This window comes from Abramis brama, assembly GCF_963993115.1.
Source record: "Abramis brama genome assembly, chromosome: 22".
Classification (NCBI taxonomy): domain Eukaryota; kingdom Metazoa; phylum Chordata; class Actinopteri; order Cypriniformes; family Leuciscidae; genus Abramis; species Abramis brama.
Window position 1 is genome coordinate 3,391,458 of NC_139984.1, and position 26,783 is coordinate 3,418,240.

At 39.1% G+C, this 26,783-nt stretch overlaps 1 protein-coding gene across 1 annotated transcript in view; it reads right to left on the minus strand.

Annotated features, from left to right (window-relative positions):
- Positions 1-771: 771 nt before the first annotated feature.
- Positions 772-26,783, minus strand: part of nup210 (nucleoporin 210) — a 43,875-nt gene continuing 17,863 nt past the window's right edge. Inside the window, exons 19-40 of the mRNA XM_084098512.1 lie at positions 25,893-25,997; positions 25,709-25,810; positions 23,689-23,817; positions 23,404-23,531; positions 23,190-23,325; positions 22,544-22,606; positions 21,514-21,693; positions 20,975-21,055; positions 20,763-20,894; positions 19,517-19,675; positions 19,349-19,440; positions 17,965-18,139; positions 17,482-17,657; positions 15,280-15,500; positions 15,060-15,196; positions 14,780-14,888; positions 13,416-13,562; positions 13,073-13,320; positions 12,749-12,953; positions 12,141-12,257; positions 11,944-12,018; positions 772-1,903 (exon numbers count right to left, since the gene is read on the minus strand). Of these exons, the coding sequence (XP_083954638.1) occupies positions 1,800-1,903; positions 11,944-12,018; positions 12,141-12,257; positions 12,749-12,953; positions 13,073-13,320; positions 13,416-13,562; positions 14,780-14,888; positions 15,060-15,196; positions 15,280-15,500; positions 17,482-17,657; positions 17,965-18,139; positions 19,349-19,440; positions 19,517-19,675; positions 20,763-20,894; positions 20,975-21,055; positions 21,514-21,693; positions 22,544-22,606; positions 23,190-23,325; positions 23,404-23,531; positions 23,689-23,817; positions 25,709-25,810; positions 25,893-25,997 (3,021 nt within the window). The 3' untranslated portion in view covers positions 772-1,799. The remainder of the gene's footprint in view (positions 1,904-11,943; positions 12,019-12,140; positions 12,258-12,748; positions 12,954-13,072; positions 13,321-13,415; positions 13,563-14,779; positions 14,889-15,059; positions 15,197-15,279; positions 15,501-17,481; positions 17,658-17,964; positions 18,140-19,348; positions 19,441-19,516; positions 19,676-20,762; positions 20,895-20,974; positions 21,056-21,513; positions 21,694-22,543; positions 22,607-23,189; positions 23,326-23,403; positions 23,532-23,688; positions 23,818-25,708; positions 25,811-25,892; positions 25,998-26,783) is intronic.

The following is a 26,783-nucleotide window of genomic DNA, read 5'->3' on the forward strand; positions in this document are numbered from 1 at the left end:
TTTGTTTGCTTTAAATGTGTTGTATTTTGTATTGTTGTTTGTATGTTATTGGGACCCCCTAGAAAATGAGATGTTACATCTCAAGGTGCTATCCTTTCAATAAACCTATTAAATTAGCCTTACTTTCCTCATGTACAAAAATGGAAACGTCTTCTGCCAGTGTGCCTGCTTCAGTTATCAGGACCTGAACGCTTCCTCGGCTTTAGCCAATCAATGACTGCACAGTTAAAGGCCAACATAAGAATGAACTGCATAAAGAAAAGTTGGCTGCACAGTACAGAAGGAAAGTTATAAATCTGTAACTGCTAATTATATTTTGTTGGTCAATGCACAACTCCCTCATAATATTATATACTAATTAGACTTAATTAGACATTCACATCAATAACTGAAAGAAGCTGGACTCAAGAATTCTTCAAAATATTAAAACTCAACATATTATTGTCCACGTAATGAAACGACTGGCCGTTAGTAAAGACAGACCTTAATAGTGATATAAGCAATACATGTATGATGTTTTTTTTATATTGTAAGAAAATTAGGTTGACATGCATCTAATGTGCAAATAAATTGTTTGCATCGTTAGGAAAAGAAACAAGTGTTTTCGAAATTCACTTTTAATTTCATCCTTGTAATGAAGTTATTTCCTCTGCTTATGCAACACTAACCAATCATGAAATAAAACGCTTTTATTTATTTATGTATTATTATTATTCAAAGGGACAATAAGTGATTTTTCAGAACCTAAAAAAAAAAAATGCACTCAGGTGATAGTAGAAAAAGAGCATATTTAATGTTTATAGATCCACATGCTGCAAAAAAGCACAATGTTCTCAAAGCACAAGCTATTATTATTATTTTTGAGGGAGGTATGATAGACAGAAGATCAAACACAATGACAAAGGCTCAGAAGTGGTTTCATATACAGATTAAACTCGTGTATAGATTATGAAAGATATCACAATTCATGTTATTCAGTGCAGCAGTTCTATGAATCACATTATGGCTCTTGCTTTTAATTATTCATTAAAACAGTATTTCTGTCTCACTTAAACAGGCTTCACAAGGCTGAGGATTTATTCTATCAAAAATGGTCACAATGTTGAATCAGACTCAAACTCACAGTAACAGAATTATCAGTATCAGTATCAATGATCATGTAAAATGCTGCTGTAGGTTCAAGAGAAACTTAACTTCTGTCCTTACAGAACCACTTTATCTGCCAAAGCAAGTCAACTGAACTAAGCCCTAAAACATCTGAACATTCACATCAATAACTGAAAGAAGCTGCACTCAAGAATTCTTCAAAATATTAAAACTCAACATATTATTGTCCACGAAATGAAACAACTGGCCGTTAGTTTTCTGCAGATCAAACACTTGTAAGAGCACTTTGGACGGAATCAGTGGTTGCACCATTCACACAATAACATGTTTAAACTGATCACATTAGTTTCCAAAGGTTGTCCTGAGCTTCAAAGAAAAAAAAGACACGTTTAACATCACAACTCACTAAAACTTAGACTATCTCAAGCTATGAAAACTACTGAAGATAATAATGGCAATAATAATAAATGAGTGCACACATCAAACATTTAAATAATCAAACAAAAGCAGACAAAACTATGCAGCCCTGGCATATTCAATCAGATATGATGCAGCATTTCAACAAACTGGGATTGAAATGAGAAAGCTATTGTTTTAAGCATGTAAGCGATACTCTTGCGCAAGTATCCAGCACGCTTATACTCCTGTATTCAGTGGTAAGGCACTTTCTTCGGTCTTCAGGTGGAGGAGGTTTATCTGGAGTTGTAGTCTGGAGAATACAAGCGTAATCTTGGGCTTCCCTTCATGTCTGAAGACATGCTGTTGCTGAAGGGGCTCTCAGTCAGCTTAGCTACGCCTGAAAAACACAAGCATTTACAATTCAGTGAGTAATCAAGGTTACAAATATTCCTAAACCAGAAGAAATAATAATAATACAAGCAAAATGTGGTAAAGTCCATCAGATCAGTTGCCACTTCTGTCTGTGTGCAGGTTGTGTTCTGAACAGCAAGAGATAAAGTAGATTCTGCTGCCGGATAAAGACAGTCAAACTCAAATGTTGCTCTGTCAGTGGATGTAAAGAAACGATAGGTTACTGTTCGTAACGGTTTCTCTGGAGAGTAGGGGTGTGCAAAGCAGCCGGTATTTGTATCTGTATTTGTATTTGTTGAGGGGGGAAAAGTATTTGTATTTGAGTAAAATTAAAAATAGGTGTAAAAATCCAATTTTTTTTTCCGTTACACTTCTAATTTACGTTATAGTGTAAGTATTCTTTAATTATATCCATTATAATAATGGATATGCAATATTGGTTGATGTTTTTCCATAAATCCAGCAATGAACATGTAACAAGGAACGTCATTGAAAAGAAAATAACATAACAGCCATTACCAACGTTAACGTTACTCTGTCAACAGCCTATTGTCTAAATTACCGAGCTAACAGAGCTACTAGTGTTGTCACGGTACCAAAATTTCAGTATTCGGTACCAATACCAGTGAAAATCCACGGTTCTCGGTACCAATTTACATATATTAAAGTGTATATCATGGTTACAAAGATGGAAACTGTAGTATTAAAAACACTTTACAATAAGATTCCATTTGTTAGATAACATTAGATAAAATGACCTAACAATAAACAATATATATACTGTCGCAATTATTCTCCTTGGGGTTAATTTAAAAATACATTTTTAAAATCAAAAGTTAACATTATTTATGTTAACATTATTTAATGCACAATGACTGAAGTGAACAAACATGACCAATCAAGTGTTTGTATTAAATAACATTCACAAACATCAATTAATGTTGTAAAAATATATTGTTCACTCAATGTGTTGATGTTAGATGCGCATTAAGTAATGTTAATGAATGGTATCTTATTGTAGTGTTACCAAACTATACAGGAGATAAAACGTGTTTTATTTGACTTGGCTGTACTTTTATTTAATCCAAAACTGCATTCATATTTAATTTTAAAAGGGCTTTTTAAACCTGCTAAGAGTTATCCAGCCAAGAATAAGCTTAGAACTGCTTTTCTGATGGACTGATATTAATGACATGATGACGGCTTTTTATTTCATTTCTCATCTCCATAAATATATCTAAAGCTAATGCAAGGACTAGAAATCAATTAATTCTTTGCTGATACTTCCTCGTCATCATGAAGAGCGCAGTTCGCACCGCGTCTGTCGTTGCTATGCAACCAACATAGGCGCGCCTGGAAAAACGAGTGCGCCGTTCGCTTCTATTTTAAGCGTCCAACATTTGAAATCTGCACGGGCAAAAAACGCGCTATGTGAACGACCCCTTATGGCAACGTGACATTAGCCTAATCCAAAATATTTCCGTGTCATTTCCTCCTTTTTTATCAACAAGTGGATTTACAGCCGGAGGAAACGCATCTTTTTGATATAAAGTTTTTCTTGTTCCCGAATACAAATATTTTTTAAGTATTTGTTCGAAATAATTATTCGTAAAAAACACATTATTTGTGCCTTTCCGAATACCGTATTCGGGTTCGGCTCCACCCCTACTGGAGAGATCCACTTATAGAAAGGCCATCCGTACCTGACCTCTGCAGAAGCATCCATTTAATTCATTTGTTGCATTTATATAAATTGCTTTTCTCCGCACTCAAAGTGCTTTGCATAGCGTGGGGAATCTCCTCAACCACCACTTATTGAACCACACTTATACATTTACAGCAGCATCACCTAGATGATGCGACGGTGGCCATATTGCCCCAGAACGCCCACCACACACCAGCTTCACCAGTCTGGCTTTGACAGGCAGGAGTGTGTGCTCAATGACCGATGAGGAACAGTATCAGTATCAGAGTGAAGCCGAGAGCAGAGAGATGTTCAGGGCTCTGAAGGCTAACTGTACGTTCACAACGCCGCCGACTTGAGCTTCCAAAGTTACCGGAAGTCATTCATTTTCAATGGAAGCTGGCTTCTCTCAGCTGCAAGGAGCGTCAAATCCATCGGCGTCGCGTTTTGAGCGTCAATCTGAAAGTTGAAAGTAGCTCAACTTTATGGTAATGAGCTGTGACGCGGTTCAGCGGCAAGCAGCGGCAAACATAGATATCATATATAAACGCTAGATGTCTTATGGCGCAGTCACTTCCGGCATCACCGTTCGGCCATCTTGTCACAGTGAAGCTGTGAATTAAGGTGAGTGATCAGCATTGCACACAAATCCTCTTATCTCGCTGAAATCTTGACGGATTTACAAACGGTTTGGTTTCTTACAAACGTTATTAACGTGGCTATAATTCCGAATGCTTGAACATGTATGTTATAATTATTCATATGTATGCAGTGTATGTATGTAGTGTCATAACTACATCTCTGACGTTTATAACAAACCAAAACGTTTGAAAATCGGTAGAAAATTGAGCAAGTTATGGTTATTTAAAAGTACATGCACCATTAAACGAGTGAGTGAGCACACTGTGGCAAGATGGCCGCCACGTGCGGACGTCGACCTCCATTGGCCAGCAGCGCGCGCGAGACATCTAGCGTTTATATACGATATCTATGGTGGCAAACGCCAGCAACCAATCGGAATATAGACGTCCTTTGCGCTGGTTGATTCCGGAGAAATATACGATGTAAACTTTCGTTCCTACCAAAACATTAGTTCCGAGAAAACAGAGGAGAAACTGATCATCGCCGTTGTTGGGTTTCCTATCATTATCGGATTAATTGCACAGTTTAACCATCATAGAGTGAAAGTTTATCATTTGAATGGGTTTTTAAGTCCTGTCAGTTTAACAGGGCGCGCTTGACAGGGCATAAGAACGAGAAGAGAGAGAGAGAGAGCGAGTGAGCAAGAGAGCCCCGGCCGCGCGCGCGCACTTACTATTAATAATAATAAATGATAATAGCTAATTATTCTTTTTTCCCGACCAAATGTGACCAAAACGGTTATACAAATGCTGTCATTATAAAAGGTTTCTAGTGTCAATGTATTGCTTGTTTATTCTGTTTACATTTCATGGTGTGACACTTCTCTTCTCCCATGATCGAACATAGAATGCTGCTACGTCAGAGCGGCCAAAGCGTCAACAAGCTTCCTCGTACTTTTTGACAAGCGTCCTTGACAGGGCGGCCAGAGCTTCTTTGCAGCTCAAGTCGGCGGCGGTGTGAACGTACAGTAACTGTGAAGGCTAACTCTAACTGCTAACTGTGAAGGCTAACTCTAACTGCTAACTGTGAAGGTTAACTCTAACTGCTAACTGTGAAGGCTAACTCTAACTGCTAACTGTGAAGGTTAACTCTAACTGCTAACTGTGAAGGTTAACTCTAACTGCTAACTGTGAAGGCTAACTCTAACTGCTAACTGTGAAGGCTAACTCTAACTGCTAACTGTGAAGGCTAACTCTAACTGCTAACTGTGAAGGCTAACTCTAACTGCTAACTGTGAAGGCTAACTCTAACGGCTAACTGTGAAGGTTAACTCTAACGGCTAACTGTGAAGGCTAACTCTAACTGCTAACTGTGAAGGTTAACTCTAACTGCTAACTGTGAAGGCTAACTCTAACTGCTAACTGTGAAGGTTAACTCTAACTGCTAACTGTGAAGGCTAACTCTAACTGCTAACTGTGAAGGTTAACTCTAACTGCTAACTGTGAAGGCTAACTGTGAAGGCTAACTCTAACTGCTAACTGTGAAGGTTAACTAACTGTTAACTGTGAAGGCTAACTCTAACTGCTAACTGTGAAGGCTAACTGTGAAGGTTAACTAACTGCTAACTGTGAAGGCTAACTCTAACTGCTAACTGTGAAGGCTAACTGTGAAAGCTAACTCTAACTGCTAACTGTGAAGGCTAACTCTAACTGCTAACTGTGAAGGTTAACTCTAACTGCTAACTGTGAAGGTTAACTAACTGCTAACTGTGAAGGCTAACTCTAACTGCTAACTGTGAAGGCTAACTCTAACTGCTAACTGTGAAGGCTAACTGTGAAGGCTAACTGTGAAGGCTAACTGTGAAGGCTAACTGTGAAGGCTAACTCTAACTGCTAACTGTGAAGGTTAACTCTAACTGCTAACTGTGAAGGCTAACTCTAACTGCTAACTGTGAAGGCTAACTGTGAAGGCTAACTCTAACTGCTAACTGTGAAGGCTAACTGTGAAGGCTAACTCTGACTGCTAACTGTGAAGGCTAACTCTAACTGCTAACTGTGAAGGTTAACTCTAACTGCTAACTGTGAAGGCTAACTCTAACTGCTAACTGTGAAGGTTAACTGTGAAGGCTAACTCTAACTGCTAACTGTGGAGGCTAACTCTAACTGCTAACTGTGAAGGCTAACTCTAACTGCTAACTGTGGAGGCTAACTCTAACTGCTAACTGTGAAGGCTAACTGCTAACTGTGAAGGCTAACTATGAAGGCTAACTCTAACTGCTAACTGTGAAGGTTAACTGTGAAGGCTAACTGTGAAGGCTAACTGTGAAGGCTAACTGTGAAGGCTAACTGTGAAGGCTAACTCTAACTGCTAACTGTGAAGGTTAACTAACTGCTAACTGTGAAGGCTAACTAACTGCTAACTGTGAAGGCTAACTGTGAAGGTTAACTAACTGCTAACTGTGAAGGCTAACTCTAACTGCTAACTGTGAAGGTTAACTCTAACTGCTAACTGTGAAGGTTAACTCTAACTGCTAACTGTGAAAGCTAACTCTAACTGCTAACTGTGAAGGCTAACTCTAACTGCTAACTGTGAAGGTTAACTCTAACTGCTAACTGTGAAGGTTAACTCTAACTGCTAACTGTGAAGGCTAACTCTAACTGTTAACTGTGAAGGCTAACTCTAACTGCTAACTGTGAAGGCTAACTCTAACTGCTAACTGTGAAGGTTAACTCTAACTGCTAACTGTGAAGGTTAACTCTAACTGCTAACTGTGAAGGTTAACTCTAACTGCTAACTGTGAAGGTTAACTCTAACTGCTAACTGTGAAGGCTAACTCTAACTGCTAACTGTGAAGGCTAACTCTAACTGCTAACTGTGAAGGTTAACTCTAACTGCTAACTGTGAAGGCTAACTCTAACTGCTAACTGTGAAGGTTAACTCTAACTGCTAACTGTGAAGGCTAACTAACTGCTAACTGTGAAGGTTAACTCTAACTGCTAACTGTGAAGGCTAACTCTAACTGCTAACTGTGAAGGCTAACTGTGAAGGCTAACTCTAACTGCTAACTGTGAAGGCTGACTCTAACTGCTAACTGTGAAGGTTAACTCTAACTGCTAACTGCTAACTGTGAAGGCTAACTCTAACTGCTAACTGTGAAGGCTAACTCTAACTGTTAACTGTGAAGGCTAACTCTAACTGCTAACTGTGAAGGTTAACTCTAACTGCTAACTGTGAAGGCTAACTCTAACTGTTAACTGTGAAGGTTAACTCTAACTGTTAACTGTGAAGGCTAACTCTAACTGCTAACTGTGAAGGCTAACTGTGAAGGCTAACTCTAACTGTGAAGGTTAACTGTGAAGGCTAACTCTAACTGTGGAGGCTAACTCTAACTGCTAACTGTGAAGGCTAACTCTAACTGCTAACTGTGGAGGCTAACTAACTGCTAACTGTGAAGGCTAACTGCTAACTGTGAAGGCTAACTATGAAGGCTAACTGTGAAGGCTAACTCTAACTGCTAACTGTGAAGGCTAACTCTAACTGCTAACTGTGAAGGCTAACTCTAACTGCTAACTGTGAAGGTTAACTCTAACTGTTAACTGTGAAGGCTAACTCTAACTGTTAACTGTGAAGGCTAACTGTGAAGGCTAACTCTAACTGCTAACTGTGAAGGTTAACTGTGAAGGCTAACTCTAACTGCTAACTGTGGAGGCTAACTAACTGCTAACTGTGAAGGCTAACTCTAACTGCTAACTGTGAAGGCTAACTCTAACTGCTAACTGTGAAGGCTAACTCTAACTGCTAACTGTGGAGGCTAACTAACTGCTAACGGTGAAGGCTAACTGCTAACTGTGAAGGCTAACTATGAAGGCTAACTCTAACTGCTAACTGTGAAGGCTAACTCTAACTGCTAACGGTGAAGGCTAACTGCTAACTGTGAAGGCTAACTATGAAGGCTAACTCTAACTGCTAACTGTGAAGGCTAACTAACTGCTAACTGTGAAGGTTAACTCTAACTGCTAACTGTGAAGGCTAACTCTAACTGCTAACTGTGAAGGTTAACTCTAACTGTTAACTGTGAAGGCTAACTCTAACTGCTAACTGTGTAGGTTAACTCTAACTGCTAACTGTGAAGGCTAACTGTGAAGGCTAACTCTAACTGTGAAGGTTAACTGTGAAGGCTAACTCTAACTGCTAACTGTGGAGGCTAACTCTAACTGCTAACTGTGAAGGTTAACTCTAACTGCTAACTGTGAAGGCTAACTCTAACTGCTAACTGTGAAGGCTAACTCTAACTGTTAACTGTGAAGGCTAACTGTGAAAGCTAACTCTAACTGCTAACTGTGAAGGCTAACTCTAACTGCTAACTGTGAAGGTTAACTAACTGCTAACTGTGAAGGTTAACTAACTGCTAACTGTGAAGGTTAACTCTAACTGCTAACTGTGAAGGCTAACTCTAACTGCTAACTGTGAAGGTTAACTCTAACTGCTAACTGTGAAGGCTAACTCTAACTGCTAACTGTGAAGGCTAACTGTGAAGGCTAACTCTAACTGCTAACTGTGAAGGTTAACTGTGAAGGCTAACTCTAACTGCTAACTGTGAAGGTTAACTCTAACTGCTAACTGTGAAGGTTAACTCTAACTGCTAACTGTGAAGGCTAACTCTAACTGCTAACTGTGAAGGTTAACTCTAACTGCTAACTGTGAAGGCTAACTCTAACTGCTAACTGTGAAGGCTAACTGTGAAGGCTAACTCTAACTGCTAACTGTGAAGGTTAACTGTGAAGGCTAACTCTAACTGCTAACTGTGGAGGCTAACTCTAACTGCTAACTGTGAAGGCTAACTCTAACTGCTAACTGTGGAGGCTAACTCTAACTGCTAACTGTGAAGGCTAACTGCTAACTGTGAAGGCTAACTATGAAGGCTAACTCTAACTGCTAACTGTGAAGGCTAACTCTAACTGCTAACTGTGAAGGATAACTAACTGCTAACTGTGAAGGTTAACTCTAACTGCTAACTGTGAAGGCTAACTCTAACTGCTAACTGTGAAGGTTAACTCTAACTGTTAACTGTGAAGGCTAACTCTAACTGCTAACTGTGAAGGCTAACTCTAACTGCTAACTGTGAAGGCTAACTCTAACTGTTAACTGTGAAGGCTAACTCTAACTGCTAACTGTGAAGGCTAACTCTAACTGCTAACTGTGAAGGCTAACTCTAACTGCTAACTGTGAAGGTTAACTCTAACTGCTAACTGTGAAGGTTAACTCTAACTGTTAACTGTGAAGGTTAACTCTAACTGCTAACTGTGAAGGTTAACTCTAACTGCTAACTGTGAAGGTTAACTCTAACTGCTAACTGTGAAGGCTAACTCTAACTGTTAACTGTGAAGGCTAACTCTAACTGCTAACTGTGAAGGTTAACTGTGAAGGCTAACTCTAACTGCTAACTGTGGAGGCTAACTCTAACTGCTAACTGTGGAGGCTAACTCTAACTGCTAACTGTGAAGGCTAACTCTAACTGCTAACTGTGGAGGCTAACTCTAACTGCTAACTGTGGAGGCTAACTCTAACTGCTAACTGTGAAGGCTAACTGCTAACTGTGAAGGCTAACTATGAAGGCTAACTCTAACTGCTAACTGTGAAGGCTAACTCTAACTGTTAACTGTGAAGGCTAACTCTAACTGCTAACTGTGAAGGATAACTCTAACTGCTAACTGTGAAGGTTAACTCTAACTGCTAACTGTGAAGGCTAACTCTAACTGCTAACTGTGAAGGTTAACTAACTGTTAACTGTGAAGGCTAACTCTAACTGCTAACTGTGAAGGCTAACTGTGAAGGCTAACTCTAACTGCTAACTGTGAAGGTTAACTGTGAAGGCTAACTCTAACTGCTAACTGTGGAGGCTAACTAACTGCTAACGGTGAAGGCTAACTGCTAACTGTGAAGGCTAACTATGAAGGCTAACTCTAACTGCTAACTGTGAAGGCTAACTCTAACTGTTAACTGTGAAGGTTAACTAACTGTGAAGGCTAACTCTAACTGCTAACTGTGAAGGTTAACTCTAACTGTTAACTGTGAAGGCTAACTCTAACTGCTAACTGTGAAGGCTAACTGTGAAGGCTAACTCTAACTGCTAACTGTGGAGGCTAACTCTAACTGCTAACTGTGAAGGCTAACTCTAACTGCTAACTGTGGAGGCTAACTAACTGCTAACTGTGAAGGCTAACTGCTAACTGTGAAGGCTAACTATGAAGGCTAACTGCTAACTGTGAAGGCTAACTCTAACTGCTAACTGTGAAGGCTAACTCTAACTGTTAACTGTGAAGGCTAACTCTAACTGCTAACTGTGAAGGCTAACTGTGAAGGCTAACTCTAACTGCTAACTGTGAAGGTTAACTGTGGAGGCTAACTCTAACTGCTAACTGTGAAGGCTAACTCTAACTGCTAACTGTGGAGGCTAACTAACTGCTAACTGTGAAGGCTAACTGCTAACTGTGAAGGCTAACTATGAAGGCTAACTGCTAACTGTGAAGGCTAACTCTAACTGCTAACTGTGAAGGCTAACTCTAACTGCTAACTGTGAAGGCTAACTCTAACTGTTAACTGTGAAGGCTAACTCTAACTGTTAACTGTGAAGGCTAACTCTAACTGTTAACTGTGAAGGCTAACTCTAACTGCTAACTGTGAAGGCTAACTGTGAAGGCTAACTCTAACTGCTAACTGTAAAGGTTAACTGTGAAGGCCAACTCTAACGGCTAACTGTGAAGGCTAACTCTAACTGTGGAGGCTAACTCTCTAACTGCTAACTGTGAAGGCTAACTCTAACTGCTAACTGTGAAGGCTAACTGTGAAGGCTAACCATGAAGGCTAACTCTAACTGCTAACTGTGAAGGCTAACTCTAACTGTAGAGTTTAACTTAATTTTTTTTTGCAAACATTATAAACTAACCTTGAAAAACGTAATAGATAAAGGAGTTATGAAATTCTTTTATAAGGAGAGGGTGGAAAAAGGGTCCATTTATAATAAATGATATGAATGTTGTGATTGAAAAAATAAACATCCCTTAAAGGTGCACTGTGTCATTTTTAGCGGCATCTAGTGGGGAGGTTGCGAATTGCAACCAACAGTAGTTACTGTGGCCGACAGGAAATGATGTCGTCGTCTGAGACTGTACTCTCAACGCTACTGAGAGTAGCCAGTTAATCAATGAAGTTTCTTTACAAAGATAAAGAAATTAGGTTTACTTAATTATTCAGTAAAACGATATGTTGTTGCGAATATTAATTGTTGATCATTGTGTCAGTGTTTTGCATGAAGAACAACACAGTGACGAACTGCGTTTGTCTGTTCAGGGCCACCGTAGAAACATGTCGATGTAAGCGGACCCGCGGTGTGTGTAGATAGAAATGGCTCATTTTAAGGTAGTAAAACATAACGGTTCATTATGTAAGGTCTTTATACACCACTGAAAACATAGTTATGTTTTATTACCTTAGAATGCAATATCATATTTATAACTATGTTTTCAGTGGTGTATAAAGACCTTACATAATGAAGCATTATGTTTTTATTACCTTAGAATGAGCATTTCTGTCAACAGATCCTCCTAAATATTACACAATGCACCTTTAACTTCCTTTAGCACACAAAGAATTGTGTTGCACATGTTATTCTGCATAAAGAGGTCAGGTGTTAATCGGGCAGCATTTATTGGGGTTATACTTGGTTACAGTCTTGCAGGGTCATCTCCAGACGCATGTACCTGTGGGAGGCGGAGTCTTCTGGATGAATGCAGGATGATTGACAGGATCTCTTGGAGAAAACAGCAAATGGCACACTATAGAATAAAGATAGATAATTGTTCAAATGAAAAAGACATAAAAAAAGGGAATGATCACTGTCCTAAAACCCATTATCCGTGATATTAGAAAGTGTTGCAGGATATATGAAAGCATTTACCGATGATGACAACAGCAGTGGCAGCCAAAAGAGCGAATAAAGTGAAGAACATCACTTGATAGGAGTCAATAAACTGCTGAAGAATATTGGGCCCATCTGCTCCATCTACCATTTGTGCTACAAGAAAAGGTGAAGAAGCATGCGTTTATGAGCAGTCTGGAGTAAACCGGTGACAGCCATTATGAGACTGAATGCCAGTGGACGGTGCGATAATGTATAACCATTTATACATTATCAATAGTTATACATTATAAATAACTGCTCTAACTGAATATGAATTCATTTGCTTGTGTGACATCCTAACAAGCCATCTTTGGAGCTTGGTTAAATAAATGCTGTTTTCTGAAGAGGATGAGCTTAAGCTAAGAAACATGCAAGGTCTTTGCACTAATAAAAAATCCTGCAAATGTTAAAGGATAATCATATTTCTCATGTCGTGACCCCTTTAACTACATGGCTACTACATAATTATATCTTCTGAAACAGCTATTTTTGGCCATTCAATTGGGTGCCCAATAAGATACTACAATAAAAGACTACTTGTTAGTGTAGTCTTAACCTTAAAAACACTTCTTCCCATGCTGTCAGACTGGTGTGGAGTAACAAACCTTGCACAGAAGTGCCGCTGGCTGCCAGATGCATGACGGACACTGGGATGAGCAGCACCTGATCACTGGACCCGCTGCTCACGGACACCGATGCTGTCAGAGCTCCCTGCGGCTTCACCACACTGACCGTGTATCTGATATAGCTGGGAAAGCTCTGGGAAACCTCCTTCTGCTCCAACACAACTGCAGGAGAACTGCTCTTCACCTAAGCGTCACAGAGCCAGTCAGATCCACATGCACACGTTATTTGAGCAATCTCAGACACATCAACACAATGACTGTCCAGACAGCAATAGCAGAGCGAGAGAGAGGTGCAAGCATTACGTCCAGCTGCTGCAGAGCGGCCTGCGTCCCGTAGATGGTCAGATCAGCAGACGTGTGCTGGTTGCTCAGGATGATGTCCGTCTGGTCCGCGTAGATGCCTGGATTGACGGGCAGTCGAGCGCTGATCTGCTGACCGGTGAAGTGACCCTGCACACCGGCCGTGACGTCCACGTCAGTCATGGACATGCTCAGCACCTTCACCTGCTGCTCATTCATGGGCTTGAAGCTCAGCGCACAGCTGTAGAAACCTGACGTTCACAGGAGAGAAAGATGCATCATTAAAACACTGATTCCTTCACTGAAATGGCTGAGGTCCAGGGCAGCCAGAGGTCGGTGGAGAGACCTGTGCTGGGGTCAAACGCGGTGCGAGTGTGGTAGACGTCATGAGCAGAGAAATCCACGGCGCTGCTGGTGAACTGCAGGTGACAGCTGATGGAGGACTCCGGGTGGAGCAGAGCGATGCTGTCCGACTGAGACGAGGAGCAGGTTCCTGAGGACACAACACAACAATCAATGCTATGATGATTAAACACAACACAACACAACACATGTTTAACAATCTTTTACATTTGCATGTTCATTTAGCAGACACTTCCAGTTCATTCACAGAATACAAGTATTCAGCATTTGTGATTCTTAGGAAGCAAATCCATGTGTTGCTAGTCCCATTGAAATCCATTTTCCCCGTTTTATTTCCCCCCTCCAAAATCTTTTTCGGTTTGAATTTTTCTGGATTTAATCAATTGAATTAATAAAACTTAAACAACTTAATCAAGGCCTGGTTGAGCAGCATTAGAGAGGATATAAAGGGGCGGGACATTTCCCTAAGCGCTGCCAATCACAGCACACCGGGCCAGCTAACCAATCACAGCACACCGGGCCAGCTAACCAATCACAGCACACCGGGCCAGCTAACCAATCACAGCACATTTCGTATTTCGGAAGGAGTGGCTTCATCGAAAACAACACGCTCTAGACAGACTGGGCAGAGAGGAGCTGTAATAATGTAAGATATATGAAAAATAATGATTTTGTTTTTAGGGTGGACTATAATATGTTTTCATACTGTTCAAAAAACACATTTATGACTTCATAAAAGGCCATAATAGGACACCTTTAAAGTGACAGTTATTTTCGAATGAATATGAAATAAATGAGCTTAGCTAAATGAACACAAATCAGCTTCAACAGACATGTGAATGGCTGGAATAACTACAATGCCTAAAGCATCAAAAACACGTTTTAATTAGAAATCTCTCACACAAATACGGATCCAAACTTCACTCTCACACAAGTAGTCAAAACTATTTACTTGTGAGACTAACCTTTACTTGTGAGATTAAAAAAGGGGAGTGAAACTGGCTTACTGTCTTTAGAAACCCAAGCTAAACTTTTAACATTATCGAGATAATATTGCAATAATCAATGTATCAGCCTGCCCTATTCTGCACTAAGTTGATGATATTTATTGTTTTTTAAATTATATAGATTAATGTAGCTAATGAGAATTGCAACAAACACTGATTAGTTGTGTTATATGTGAAAACAGATTTGAATTTACATTCTAATCACATTGATCATACACATCAGAAGGTCAGTGCATTAAGGCAGGACACACAACGTCTCGCAAACACAGCACATAAGCATGACCCTCCATGAGCATGAGGTCAGTGTGAGGACTACAGCGATTCAAGCAGAGATCTGTACCAATGAGGTTGCTCCCTGTGTCCCTGGTTGACATCAGGACTTTAGAGTCTCTGTCCTTCTTCACCGAGGGAGACATGACAGATGTCCGAGTTGCACCTTCAATAAAAACCTAAAGAAAACACAATGTTTCAATGCAATTACAATAATGACCGTCTTCAGTTTAACAGGAATCACCATTTAGACCACTGTCTTTTCATGATTTTTCCTAAACATCTTCTTCGAATATCTCCAAACGGAAGGAACTGATTGTGATGAGCTTGGATGTCCCACAAGCGCTCACCTCTCTGTAAGTGCGGAGTTGTCCTGGTATGTCGTAGTAGACGGTGACGGTGCCCTTGTCTCTGGCCACTGCGGCTCCGGTCCTGGGATCGACCTCCAGCACAGCACTGGATGAGGAGCTCCACACACCTGACGCACCTGACCATGACAAACACAACACTACACTCAAACACTCACAGAGAGACAGGCTGAAATAAAGTAGTGTCTGTGTCCTCTCTTACCCTCCTGATTAATAATCTGTGCAGAAAAACACACAACATCTCCCACGAGCAGCCGCTGGGCTTCGGCGGGATGAATGGCATGTTGGACGGGTAGAGCAATGAAGTCAGCGAGTCCCGCTTGCTCCGAGTCCCAAACTCCCAGCAGAGTCAGACCCACATTGACCGTCCGCACCGTCAGCGTGCCGTTACTCGAACCCTTACCGACCTGCACCAAATCATCCCTGCACACACGGTACAGACGCTTAAAATCATTAATAAAAATAAATAAAATAAATACTTTTTTTATTACAATTTAAAATGTATAAGAAAATCATGGATCAAATATTTTTCTTTTGCATAAATATACATTTGAATTGTCTGCAATTACCACCTTTAATATAGCATATTATAATGTTCAGATGCATTTGCAAATAAACATTAATTTGTATAATGCATATGTTTAGATTACTGTTAAATTCAAGCAAACGTCTACACTGCAAGCGTCGTCACTGTAGACAGGTGTGTCTTTCTGGTGGCAAAAGTCAAAATCCACTGAATCCACTGAAAAAGTGGTAACCTGCAACTTATTTCAAGGATCTATTTGTACTTGATCAAACTTTTTTGCATTATTTTCCTCTCTGTGAAGCTGCTTTGAAACTATCTGTATTGTAAAAAGCGCTAGATAAATAAATGTGACTTGACTTGTTCTAACCCAGTCAGTGGGACTGCAGTCATTCCTTTCCCAGTAAGGGACAGTATTTGCCCCCTAAATTGATTTTCCAGTGCATTTTTTTACATTTATGAATAAAATAAAAAAAATGTAAAAACGAAGTGGTACTTTTGAATAGTAAACTAAAACCGCCAGTAGGTGGCAGTAAGTCACTGTCTGTAAGTGAGCAAGTAATTCATTCATGCAGTAATGAAGCAACTGGCTGTATTTATGAATGAATCATTGAATGATTGACTCTCACGATTCGTTCAAAGCTGCAGAATTGTTCACGAAACACAGATGTGTGCTGTAGTTCTGCTGTGGCTTTCGTTGGAACTATTATTTCATTACAAAATAGAGTAAATACTGACCCCAGGTTTAAAGTGTACGTTTTGTCACGTTTGCAATAGTGTGAATCATGTGGATATTTGGGAACAATTGCATTCTTGCTCGTTATCAGCATCATATAAATCGATCTCAATCCACTGTGTCTATATTTGTTCTTCATGCGAGTACGTACTAAATCCACACTTTTACAAAGGTACATTGTGTAGAACGACAGTAATGTAGTGAGATTTGCTAAGGCAGCAATACTCTGCACACAGTCTATAACATGCACACTGCTTGTGTGGATGCAGTCAGTTTTCACTGCAAAGGATGAGATAATTTGATTGGATGTTATGCATTTACAGTATTTTGCCAGTTAGAAATACATGCTCAGTTTTTATATTATTTTAAGGTAGGGTAGAATTAAATTAACGGCAAGACTCAGCATTTTGTACGTGCACCCCCTTCTGTCACCTCACTCACTTGGGAACCACTGATCTAGCCCATAAAAATGACTTCCTTTGATGCACTTTGTCAGGCTAATAATCAGATTAAATGACATTTTAGACGTGCATTCAACAGATAATTTAGATGTTCTCACATAAAGCATATTATTTAGGTAATGTGAAAAAAAACTTTTTATAGCACAAACTGCAAAAACAGTTAACAGTTTCCTGTGATTGTAATTCCTGTGTAAATTCATTGACACAGTCTTGCATTATTAAATCGGCCTACATTAAATGTCCTGTGAAACTGTTCTTTTTGGATTTCCCTGTGTGGTAAAAAGATCATATATTTTAGTATTAAATTACTCAGGATAATTTTATCACAGTATACAGTCGCCCATTCTTATATTCATTTAAAAAATAAAGCCGATTTTATATGGTAGAAATACACTACATAAAATATCAGATTTCCTACTTCGAGTGACACAGAGTTAAAGAGTTTGTGATGGCCTGGGGAGAACAGTCAAGAGAAGTATTAATGCATTAATGCTTACTTGTGCAACAAATGTTTGTTGCGGTTGAATTTTAATGCAAAATATTTAGACCATGCTTGATAATATCTGTAGACATTAAAATATTATTCTATGTTAAATATAAACATGGCCGAGGCAGGCGAGGGGGGGCAGCACTGATCTTGCAGTGTAGGGACTGTGTGAGTGTTGAGTGCTGACGGTGCTGCACCTGTTGGTGGAGAAGCTGAGCAGGGAGTTGTGGCTGTGCAAGGTTTCTCCTGTGCTGTCGTGGAAGTGAACGGTGAAGGTCAGAACGGCTCCCAGCGGGATGGCGGACACAGTCTCTCTGTTGGACGTGTGCATCACTGGACTCGTGCTCAGACGCAGGTATGATACGGTCACCACCTTAAACAACACAACACAAACACTGCGGATTCAGAACAATTACCAAAACATTCAGTTAAGAACTACTGTGAATTGCAAATTTTAAGTGCATTTTACAGAACCTAATAAATGTGTCCTTAATGGAGAACAAAATAGAGGATAAGTAACTGAAATGGCAGATTTCAATAATATTGCTTATTAACGTTTCGGGATTCATTTTTTGTGACTAATGACTGGCTGACTGCACATTATCTCTCGCATATTTATATTTAGCTAAAAAGATCATCTGTTTGAAGACTGTATTGCATCATGCATGTGGTAGTGTTACCTTCACAGCGATGATGATGGTTTGATTGACGCCGAATGTTTCCTGCGAGCTAATCTGTAGGGATGCTGTTCCTGTCAGAGACCCAGATGTCAGAAGACCTTTATCATCCACCTGAATGAGAGCAGCTCTGTCCGGACAATCCAGCACACGGTACGACAGGGACCCCTGTCCATCTCTACAGGAAATAACACACAGTTGACACGCAAACAAATATAAAAGAGAGACAACAAAAAAAATACACAAACTGAACCAATTTTGTCTGTCAAATCACTCAATATTATTAATTGGATCTCTGGAATACTTAAATCTCTGGAAGCTTGTTTCCACCACAGAATAAAATATTTAAAAAAAGGTAATTGCGACTATCTCACAATTCTGACTTTTTTTCTCACAATTGAAAGGTTACATCTCACAGTTCTGTCAGAATTGCGTGATATAAAGTCACAATTGCGAGTTATAAAGTCAGAATTGTGTGATATAAAGTCAGAATTGTGAGATATAAACTCGCAATTGCGAATAATAAACTTGCATGTTTATATCTCGCAATTCTGACATTATAACACACAATTGGGAGATATAAAGTCCGAATTGCGAGTTTATTTCTTGCAATTGCGACTTTATATCACACAATTCTGACTTCATAACACGCAATTCTGAGTATGGTGTAAATGTAAACTCGTAAACTCGTAAATGTACATCTTTTAAAATATTTTATTCTGTGGCGGAAACAAGCTTACAATTAAATATATTAATTAGAATTAAATAGATTTGTATGGAATGTATTTAGGTCAAATATTTCTAAATAATGCCTGTTGTCCAGGGCAACTCCGTATAACTGACCATTATCCAGGAAACCTGTGTTGTCTGTTTCCGCAGTTTTTACACACACACACATTTATGTTAGTTTAGTTAAAAACACTATTTAACTGTGAATCCATAATGAATTTGAATTGAATACACTCCTAATTAAACATAAATTGTGGCCTGTATTGTATTTCACACTAGGTTATTACTGATATGCTGGTCATAATGTGTTTACTGTATTTTGTTTTTGTAGGGCAGTACAGCTCACATTCATGACAAAGCAACATGGATGTGTGATGTTGTCCAGTCCAAACACAGCCCAAGTCAGCTGTATTTCTATGTGTTGAGCTATATCTATACGTGTTAAGCTATATCTATACGTGTTAAGCTATATCTATACGTGTTAAGCTATATCTATGTGTTGAGCTGTATCAATACGTGTTGATCTGTATATATATCTGTAGAGCTATATCTATACGTGTTGATCTGTATCTATAAGTGCTGAGCTGTATCTATATGTGTTGATCTGTATCTATACGTGCTGATCTGTGTCTATACGTGTTGAGCTGAACTGAAGTACCTGTTAGTTTGGAGCTTCAGCAGGGAGTTTGGTGACATCAGTATCTCCTCCGCTTGAACTTCTGGGTTCAAAAGCTGCAGTTTCTCATAGACCTGAAATTCAATGTATGGTAGAGTCAGTCTTTGCTTTCTGTTTAGCAAACAAACGACAGAATGAGTTTCCGTCTACCTGAATCTGTATCTCATCATGGAGTTCAAGGGCATTGTCCTCCAGATGTCCCGCCAGAGGATCAGTGGCCTTCACCACCACCCTCAGTCCAGTGCGGCCTTTACTCCTGCCAAACACACTCATGGCAAAGTTGTGCTCAGCGCTGAGCTGCACAGACGCCTGCAGGAGAGATCACACACACACACACACACTGCTTACACTGAAGCACAACACCACCAGACACTGGAGGAAAGGGTCACCACAGAAATGTGTAAACGCAAACTAACAGACCTGCCACTTGGACCAGGTCATGTGTTTTGTTCTTCAAATAACTGTAGCAACAACCACAAATTTTTGTATAATTTTCACATTTTTAAATTATATTTGGTAACACTTTATTTTAGTCATTGTTACATATGTTACATGTAGTTACTATAGTAATAACGTTATGCATAATAAATACAATAAAGCATAATTACATGCAATTAACCCTAAACCAAACCCTAACCATATAGTAAGTACATGAAGTTACTTAATATTACTCAGTACTTAAATGTATAATTACAGTGTAACAAAGATACATTAAAATAAAGTATAAGTGGTACAGTGTTCATTTTTTATTCATTTATTTTAAAAAAAGGTCTAGATTATTAATTTAACTAAAAGTTTCCTTTGCTTTCTATTATTACAATGCAACAAAGAAACCTTAAAATGAAGTGCAACCGTATATTTTTTACATTGGTACATTGTTCATTTATTTTTTTAAAAGGTCTAGACTATTCCTTTTTTAACTAGTGTTTTGCAGTAAACAATTTGTATGTACATTGTTACAACAGTTGTTCATGTCTTTTTGGTTACACTTGGTAACCCTTTATTTTAAGGTGTCATTGTTACAGTGTAATTATATATTTAAGTACTGAGGATTAATAATTAACAACATGTACTTACTATATGGTTAGAGTAGGATTAGGTTTTAGTTTAGGGGTAATCGCATGTAATTATGCATAATTTACTGTTATTACTACAGTAAGTACATGTAACATATTTAACAAGGACACTGTAAAATAAAGTGTTACCATCTTTTTCCTTTCCTTTCACTTTTTTAAATGTATCGAGATCAAATGCAAAAATATTGAGATATCACACATCGTCAATGCTTGAAAAGAATATTGAGATACCAGCTCTAACTGTGATTAAATGTGGTTAAAATCAACACACGAATAGTGAAAACCAGCAGTGTGCATCAGAGGCAGGGTTTTGTTCTGACCTCTGCGTGGCGTGTGTGTACATCCAGAACGTCTCTCTTCGTCACAGACCAGTGGAAGGTGAGACCGGGAAGAGCGTTCCCGAAAGAGAAGGGCGTCTGACTGCTGCTCAGGCCCATCACATACACCGGCATCTACAGCAAGACACCAAAGCTGAGTAACAAGACCCAATACTCTGTAGACAAACACTGCGCAAGACATGATGTGTGTTTACCAGCGTCCCCGTCTTCATCCTGGTGATGGGAGCTCGGATCCTTATGGCCTTCAGCTGCACCACCTCAATGTCCACTTGATCCTGTCAAGAACAACATCTAAAGGCTTAGTTCACACAAAACTGAACATCTGTCATCAAGCACACACTCTTATGTTGTTCCTCTTCGAAACACAAATGAAGATATTTTTAAGGAAATCTGAGAGATTTCTGTCCCTCCTTTGAAAGTCTGTCCACCCAAAACTCTGCTCGTCATATAAAGCGATCGCGTCTCTTCGGAAGACTTAGATTAAACCGCTAATTTCTTTTGGATTCATTTTACAATCTCTTTATGAACCGTCAAGAGTTTTGGGTGAATAGAGGGACAGAAATTGGGACCAGATTACAATAAATCTACATTGGTGTTTTGGTGCTGAAAGAAAGTCTTCTGGGAGTGGAACGACATGAGGGAGAACAACTGATGAACTATCCCTTTAACTCATTCACCACACAGACCAATGTAGTTTCAACAATCTCCGCATGTGTTTGTGGAGAAGCTTCACCTTTGACACCACCACTAGTTTGCCTGTTTCCGTGTCGACCGCCTGAACCACGCCGGTCACGCTCATGTTGCCCACCGCCAGGCCCTGCACGTGACCCAGGCTGTTGACAGAGGCGATGTGGTCACGGGACAGAGAGAAGAGGATGTTGGACTGCGGCTGCGGGCCTCCCTCTGATGTGATCTATAAATGAGCAGAAGACCGATCATAGACATGTACACGACAGACAGACGTGCGCTGTTTGAGGCGGCACATGAAAACAAGTGTTAGAGAAACACCTCGAAGTGAATGGAAAAGCTGAGATGAGGAGACTGAAAGTGGTTCTCTCTGAAACAGCTCTATAACATTAAGAGATCATCGCAAATCATGTCATCAATGTTGGCTTTCAGGCTGATGATGCGCTTGAGTGCAGTGCTTCTGACAACACTGTGTTATCATTCTTTTCGGCCATCATCCAGTCATCCAGCACAAGACAGTCTCATTCACTGATTATTGTGTGGACTGTTCACTTTTATAAGCACAGGAGAACTTCTCATGGAAAATTTAATGTGAGAACACATGCGTATTCACAATTTGTTCTTAATGAATTTGCAGTATATTCTACATGAGCGACTGCATGCTTGAGGTTAGTAATTTGCATTAAATATTTTTGTACATTTAGAATACATTTTAGTTATGAATCATGAATAATGATTTGTTCGTGAAAACGTACACAAATTTCACACATGCACAGTTAGTGTGTGAGGCCCAATGGCTAGCACATGCATTTTGCATGCAAATCAAAAGATTAATTCAGATTTGAAAAAAATAATTCAGTCATAAATCTGATTACTTTGCATTCCTGTAAACGGTTTCATCAACCAGAATGAATTAATTCTGGACAAAAAAAAAAAAAAAGGTGTCCATGTAAACGCAGCAGCTTCTAGAGTGCAGCATTATGTGTTGTGTGTTCAACAGCTTCATCAGATCTGAGTGCATTAGACAAGAGGAAAGTAACTGAAATGTACTGGAATAAACACAAATTATTACATACCTGCATCATTGCTCCAACTATTAGAGTGACTTTCCTGGGCAGCAGCCTGAAGGGGGGAAACACCTGCAGATCATAACACCACAGTCAAGAAAGAAATCTTCAGGAATTATCATCACCATGAAGGATGAAGAGTTTCCAGAAGTAACCTGTGTGTGTGCAGCGTCAAGAGGGCAAGCATACATTTGTGTTTTTTTCCCCATTTGCTTTAACTAATATTTGCAGTCAATCATTTATATTCAATTACTCAATAATTTTTACCATTTATTATCCATATCATTTAATCGTGTTATTTTTATATTTTATATTACTTACTATTTTTAATCGAAAGGTGATTTTGTGGGGAAAACATGGATATAGTTTGTCATTTTTATCCTAGTGAGTATCTTTGTCGATCTTAAAGGCTGTAAAGACGTTTATAAATAAATTGAATAATTTAGGGAAGTGATATAAAACTGTAATGCGGTCAACTAATGTTGTAATGCGACCTCCCTGGAACAACAATAGCTGTGCGTTTACTGGAAAATAACCGTAGATCGTTCAGTAACCAATCAGAATCAAGCATTCAACAGCCCTGTAGTATAACTATGAAAAAAGTTTGAAGCAATCCTTTCAAAAAGCTGTAAATGACGGCACAGAAGAAGCTTACTTCAATTTGTTGGGGTGCAGAGGTGATCTTCCTGCCGTTTTTGTCAATGACGAAAGCAGACACACTGGTTTGTCCGATCACCAGACCTTTGACCAGAAATGTGGCCGTATCTTCTTCTGATGAATCGGGCAGAGTTCTGACAAACAACAGAGGTTTCTTAGCTTTCACAGACGCCAGCACATCGGGTACAGAAGATCTGGCTTCGGTTACTCACTGCAGAGAGATGATGGACGACGCGGCCCTCAGCTTCAGGTTCATCACGGAGAAATACTTGGACAGGAAAGGCTTCTTGTTGCCATCCAAAACACGAACGTATGCTTTGACGGACTTGCCGATCTCAACCTAAAATGATTGTGTAATCTGAATTTAACCTCCGATTTCAAAACCACTTCATAAAAGATCAAAAGTGCACATGCATGAGGCTTTTATAATTTCAAAACGGATTTGTTAGTGAAATTCCTTAATCTATTTTAAACACATTTAAGTGGATGTCACCAACCTTGTCGACCACACGCACATACACCTCCAGAATATCAGAGATGTGAACTGTAGCCGTAGCGGGGGAAGGAAAGGTCAAACAAAGGTCATGAACCATCACCTGCAAGACCCCCGCCTGAGCTGGGACAACCTGAGTCACAATGACATGAGATTAGATTCAAAACCACACTGATTTTACAGTGTGCAGAAGAAACAAGTTATTACCTGTTTATAGTGTGCAGTCAGCTCTCTAACAGAGTTTGTGAAATACTTTAATGTTCCAGGTTCAACACAAGTTAAGCTTTTAATGGGCATTTCACAGAAAATTAACTCATTCCTCAGTTTACAAAAGTAAAATAAGTGTAACAGAAACACATTAATATTGTCTGTGTAAAGTTACAACTTCTGTTAAGACCATGTAAAGCCACATCATACAAGCAAATACACTTTAGAATACTTTCAGTAGCACTTATTATAAAAATATACTTTTAAAGAATATATTTAATTGCAAACTTAACTTAATGTTTTTGGTATTAGGCTAAATGTTACAATTTAAAATATATAATGCATTTAAAATATATCAACTTTAAATGTAATAACAATATAGTTAAAAATATAATCAAGTACTTAACATGTGCTTTAGTATGTTAGTCAACATCAAAATATGTACACTTCTTCAAAATACAACAAAAGATTAATAAAATAATGAATTAATATGTACTTTAAGGTAAAAGTTTTAATTTAACATTGCAAAGTGGACTTAAGTGTGTTAAGAAACAAACATGAAAGTGTACTCTCTTTAACTACACTGAAGTGCACATTAATTACAATAAAACACACTTATTTTTGAAGGATGAAGGATAGGATGAAGTGAAGGATACCAGAAAGCGACTGTTTACATAAAGGAAAATCCAATCATATAAACGAACCCTTCGCTCCAATCAGTCTCACCTTAAAAACGTGACTGATCAATCTTAACATCTGCAATGTTTGCTGTCTGCTAGTTTATACACTTCCACAAAACTCACAAGCTGAAATTTAATCTGAGACGTTCCCACTCCAGGCTTGTACCCCTAGTATGGGAACAGTTTGAGCTGTTTTAACTGAAAGCAACTACTATCTTTACAATTACCATCTTAAAATATATCAGTGCCATTGTTTTGTCTCAAGATTCACACCAGTAATGTTTTTATCTAAGTTCAATTAGAGCATTTAAGTAGCTTTTATAAATGTGTCGAAGGCCTAATCCTGGCTTAATCTAAGCCCCGTCTGTGAAACCAGGCCTGAGTCTACTGAATAAGTCACCTTTGCTGTCGTCCAGAGCACAGATGTTCAGTATAGGCTCTCCTGGTTAAGACACGGTCAATAACACTTATAAGAACGCACTTGTTTAATTGGAATGGAACAGTTACAGGTCAATGATTACTTAAACCCATGGGATCAAATATGAAGTCCTCTTTTTCTTAGGGTGATTTGTAATATAGTGCATCACTACTGAATTGAGTTCACTTTTGCGTCTTCTTGCGCTTGGACGGACAAATATAAAACTATGACACAAACACACAAATGTACAAATTTAAAACACAAAATTATGTCAAAATATCCTCGTAAACACAGCAAGTTATGTCTTAAGTGAATGTAAACAATGTGTGACAGTGTATTGGATCCTGGATTGCTAATTTGCTTATTTGTTCTTATTGTATTACTGACTGTATACTTGTCTTCAACAATGTTTGAAATTGAGTCTAGTTTATTAGTTGGTTGTTCTTTAGGCTGCTGATTTGTGTTCATGGTATTCAGCTGCAAAATAATGTTTTACAAAAAGACACAATAAATATGTTTGATATCTAAATGTTTGACTATTTTCTACCATATTGGAATCGAAACTGGGAATCGATAAGCAGAATCGGAATCGCTAGAATTCAATCGATACCCAACCCTAATGTTCAGCTGAAATTGTTTTTTGCAATACAAAATACCACCAATACCCCCTGACAGAGCTCATCTCCTGCTGAACCTGGAACGGTCCTGTAAAATGTTACCTGAGCAATCCCCTGGGACTCCTGAAACGTGACCTCTGCGATTCCACCGACGCTCGCATTGATGTAGAAATACCCGGAGCCCTGCTGAAGAGTCAGATCCGCCTGCAGAGAGGGGTGTGTCAGCACACTGGACAAGCTCTTTCAGGCACAGTGTGTGTGTGTGTGTGTGTGAGAGAGATCTCACCGTCACATCGGGGTGGTTGTATATGGTGATGGTGTCAGGGGTCACCCTCACGTCCTCTACCAACAGAAGGTCAAGCGTGGCCGAGACGGGGCTCAGAGGATCAAACTAACACACACGTAAACAAAACACACATGAATCAGAGCTCCAATTAACACTGAAGTTCAAAACGATCCAATCTGCATGAGTAAAAAGGCTGATGCCAATTAAAGCATCTCAAAAACACCACATAGACACTTAACATTAAAAGCTTGATTTTTAACACAGGGGCATTTTAACAATAGTAAATAACATAAGCATTGCAATTATATTTAGATTTATTTTACTAAATATTTACTGCATAATATTTATTTGAAAATGTATCAATCTGAGATTTCTAATTTATACTTTAGATAGCAACTGCTTGATTCTGTAATCTTACTATGGCATTTGTATAAATGAAGCGTGTGTGTCCAGTGCGAGCCGGTCTCTCCTGTGCACATCTGATTCACACAGGTTCAGCCAATCACACGGACAGGGAACATGCGTTTGTAAACGTGTTACAGTGAGCTCTGGGAGGTTTGTGGAATTACATGTTTAACAGGTATTTAAAGACTTCTTTAAATGATATAAATGTTGATTTTCTATTAATAGCCAAATCTGTTAAACAAAGATAGCAAACTAATGAAGACAGAACTGGTGTCTTGGTTCTCAATACTGTCAAAATTAAAGTCCAGCTCACAACATTTAATCGCCCAAAACTTGCCAAGACCAATAATTAGCTGATATATCGTCTTGGTGATATATTGGTGGACCACCAGTAAGAGGACTTTTCCTTATCGTTATCTTAGCAACATGCTAGGAGAATCAGGACAGGAAGAGAATTAACACTATGTGTGGCGCTAATGTGTGACT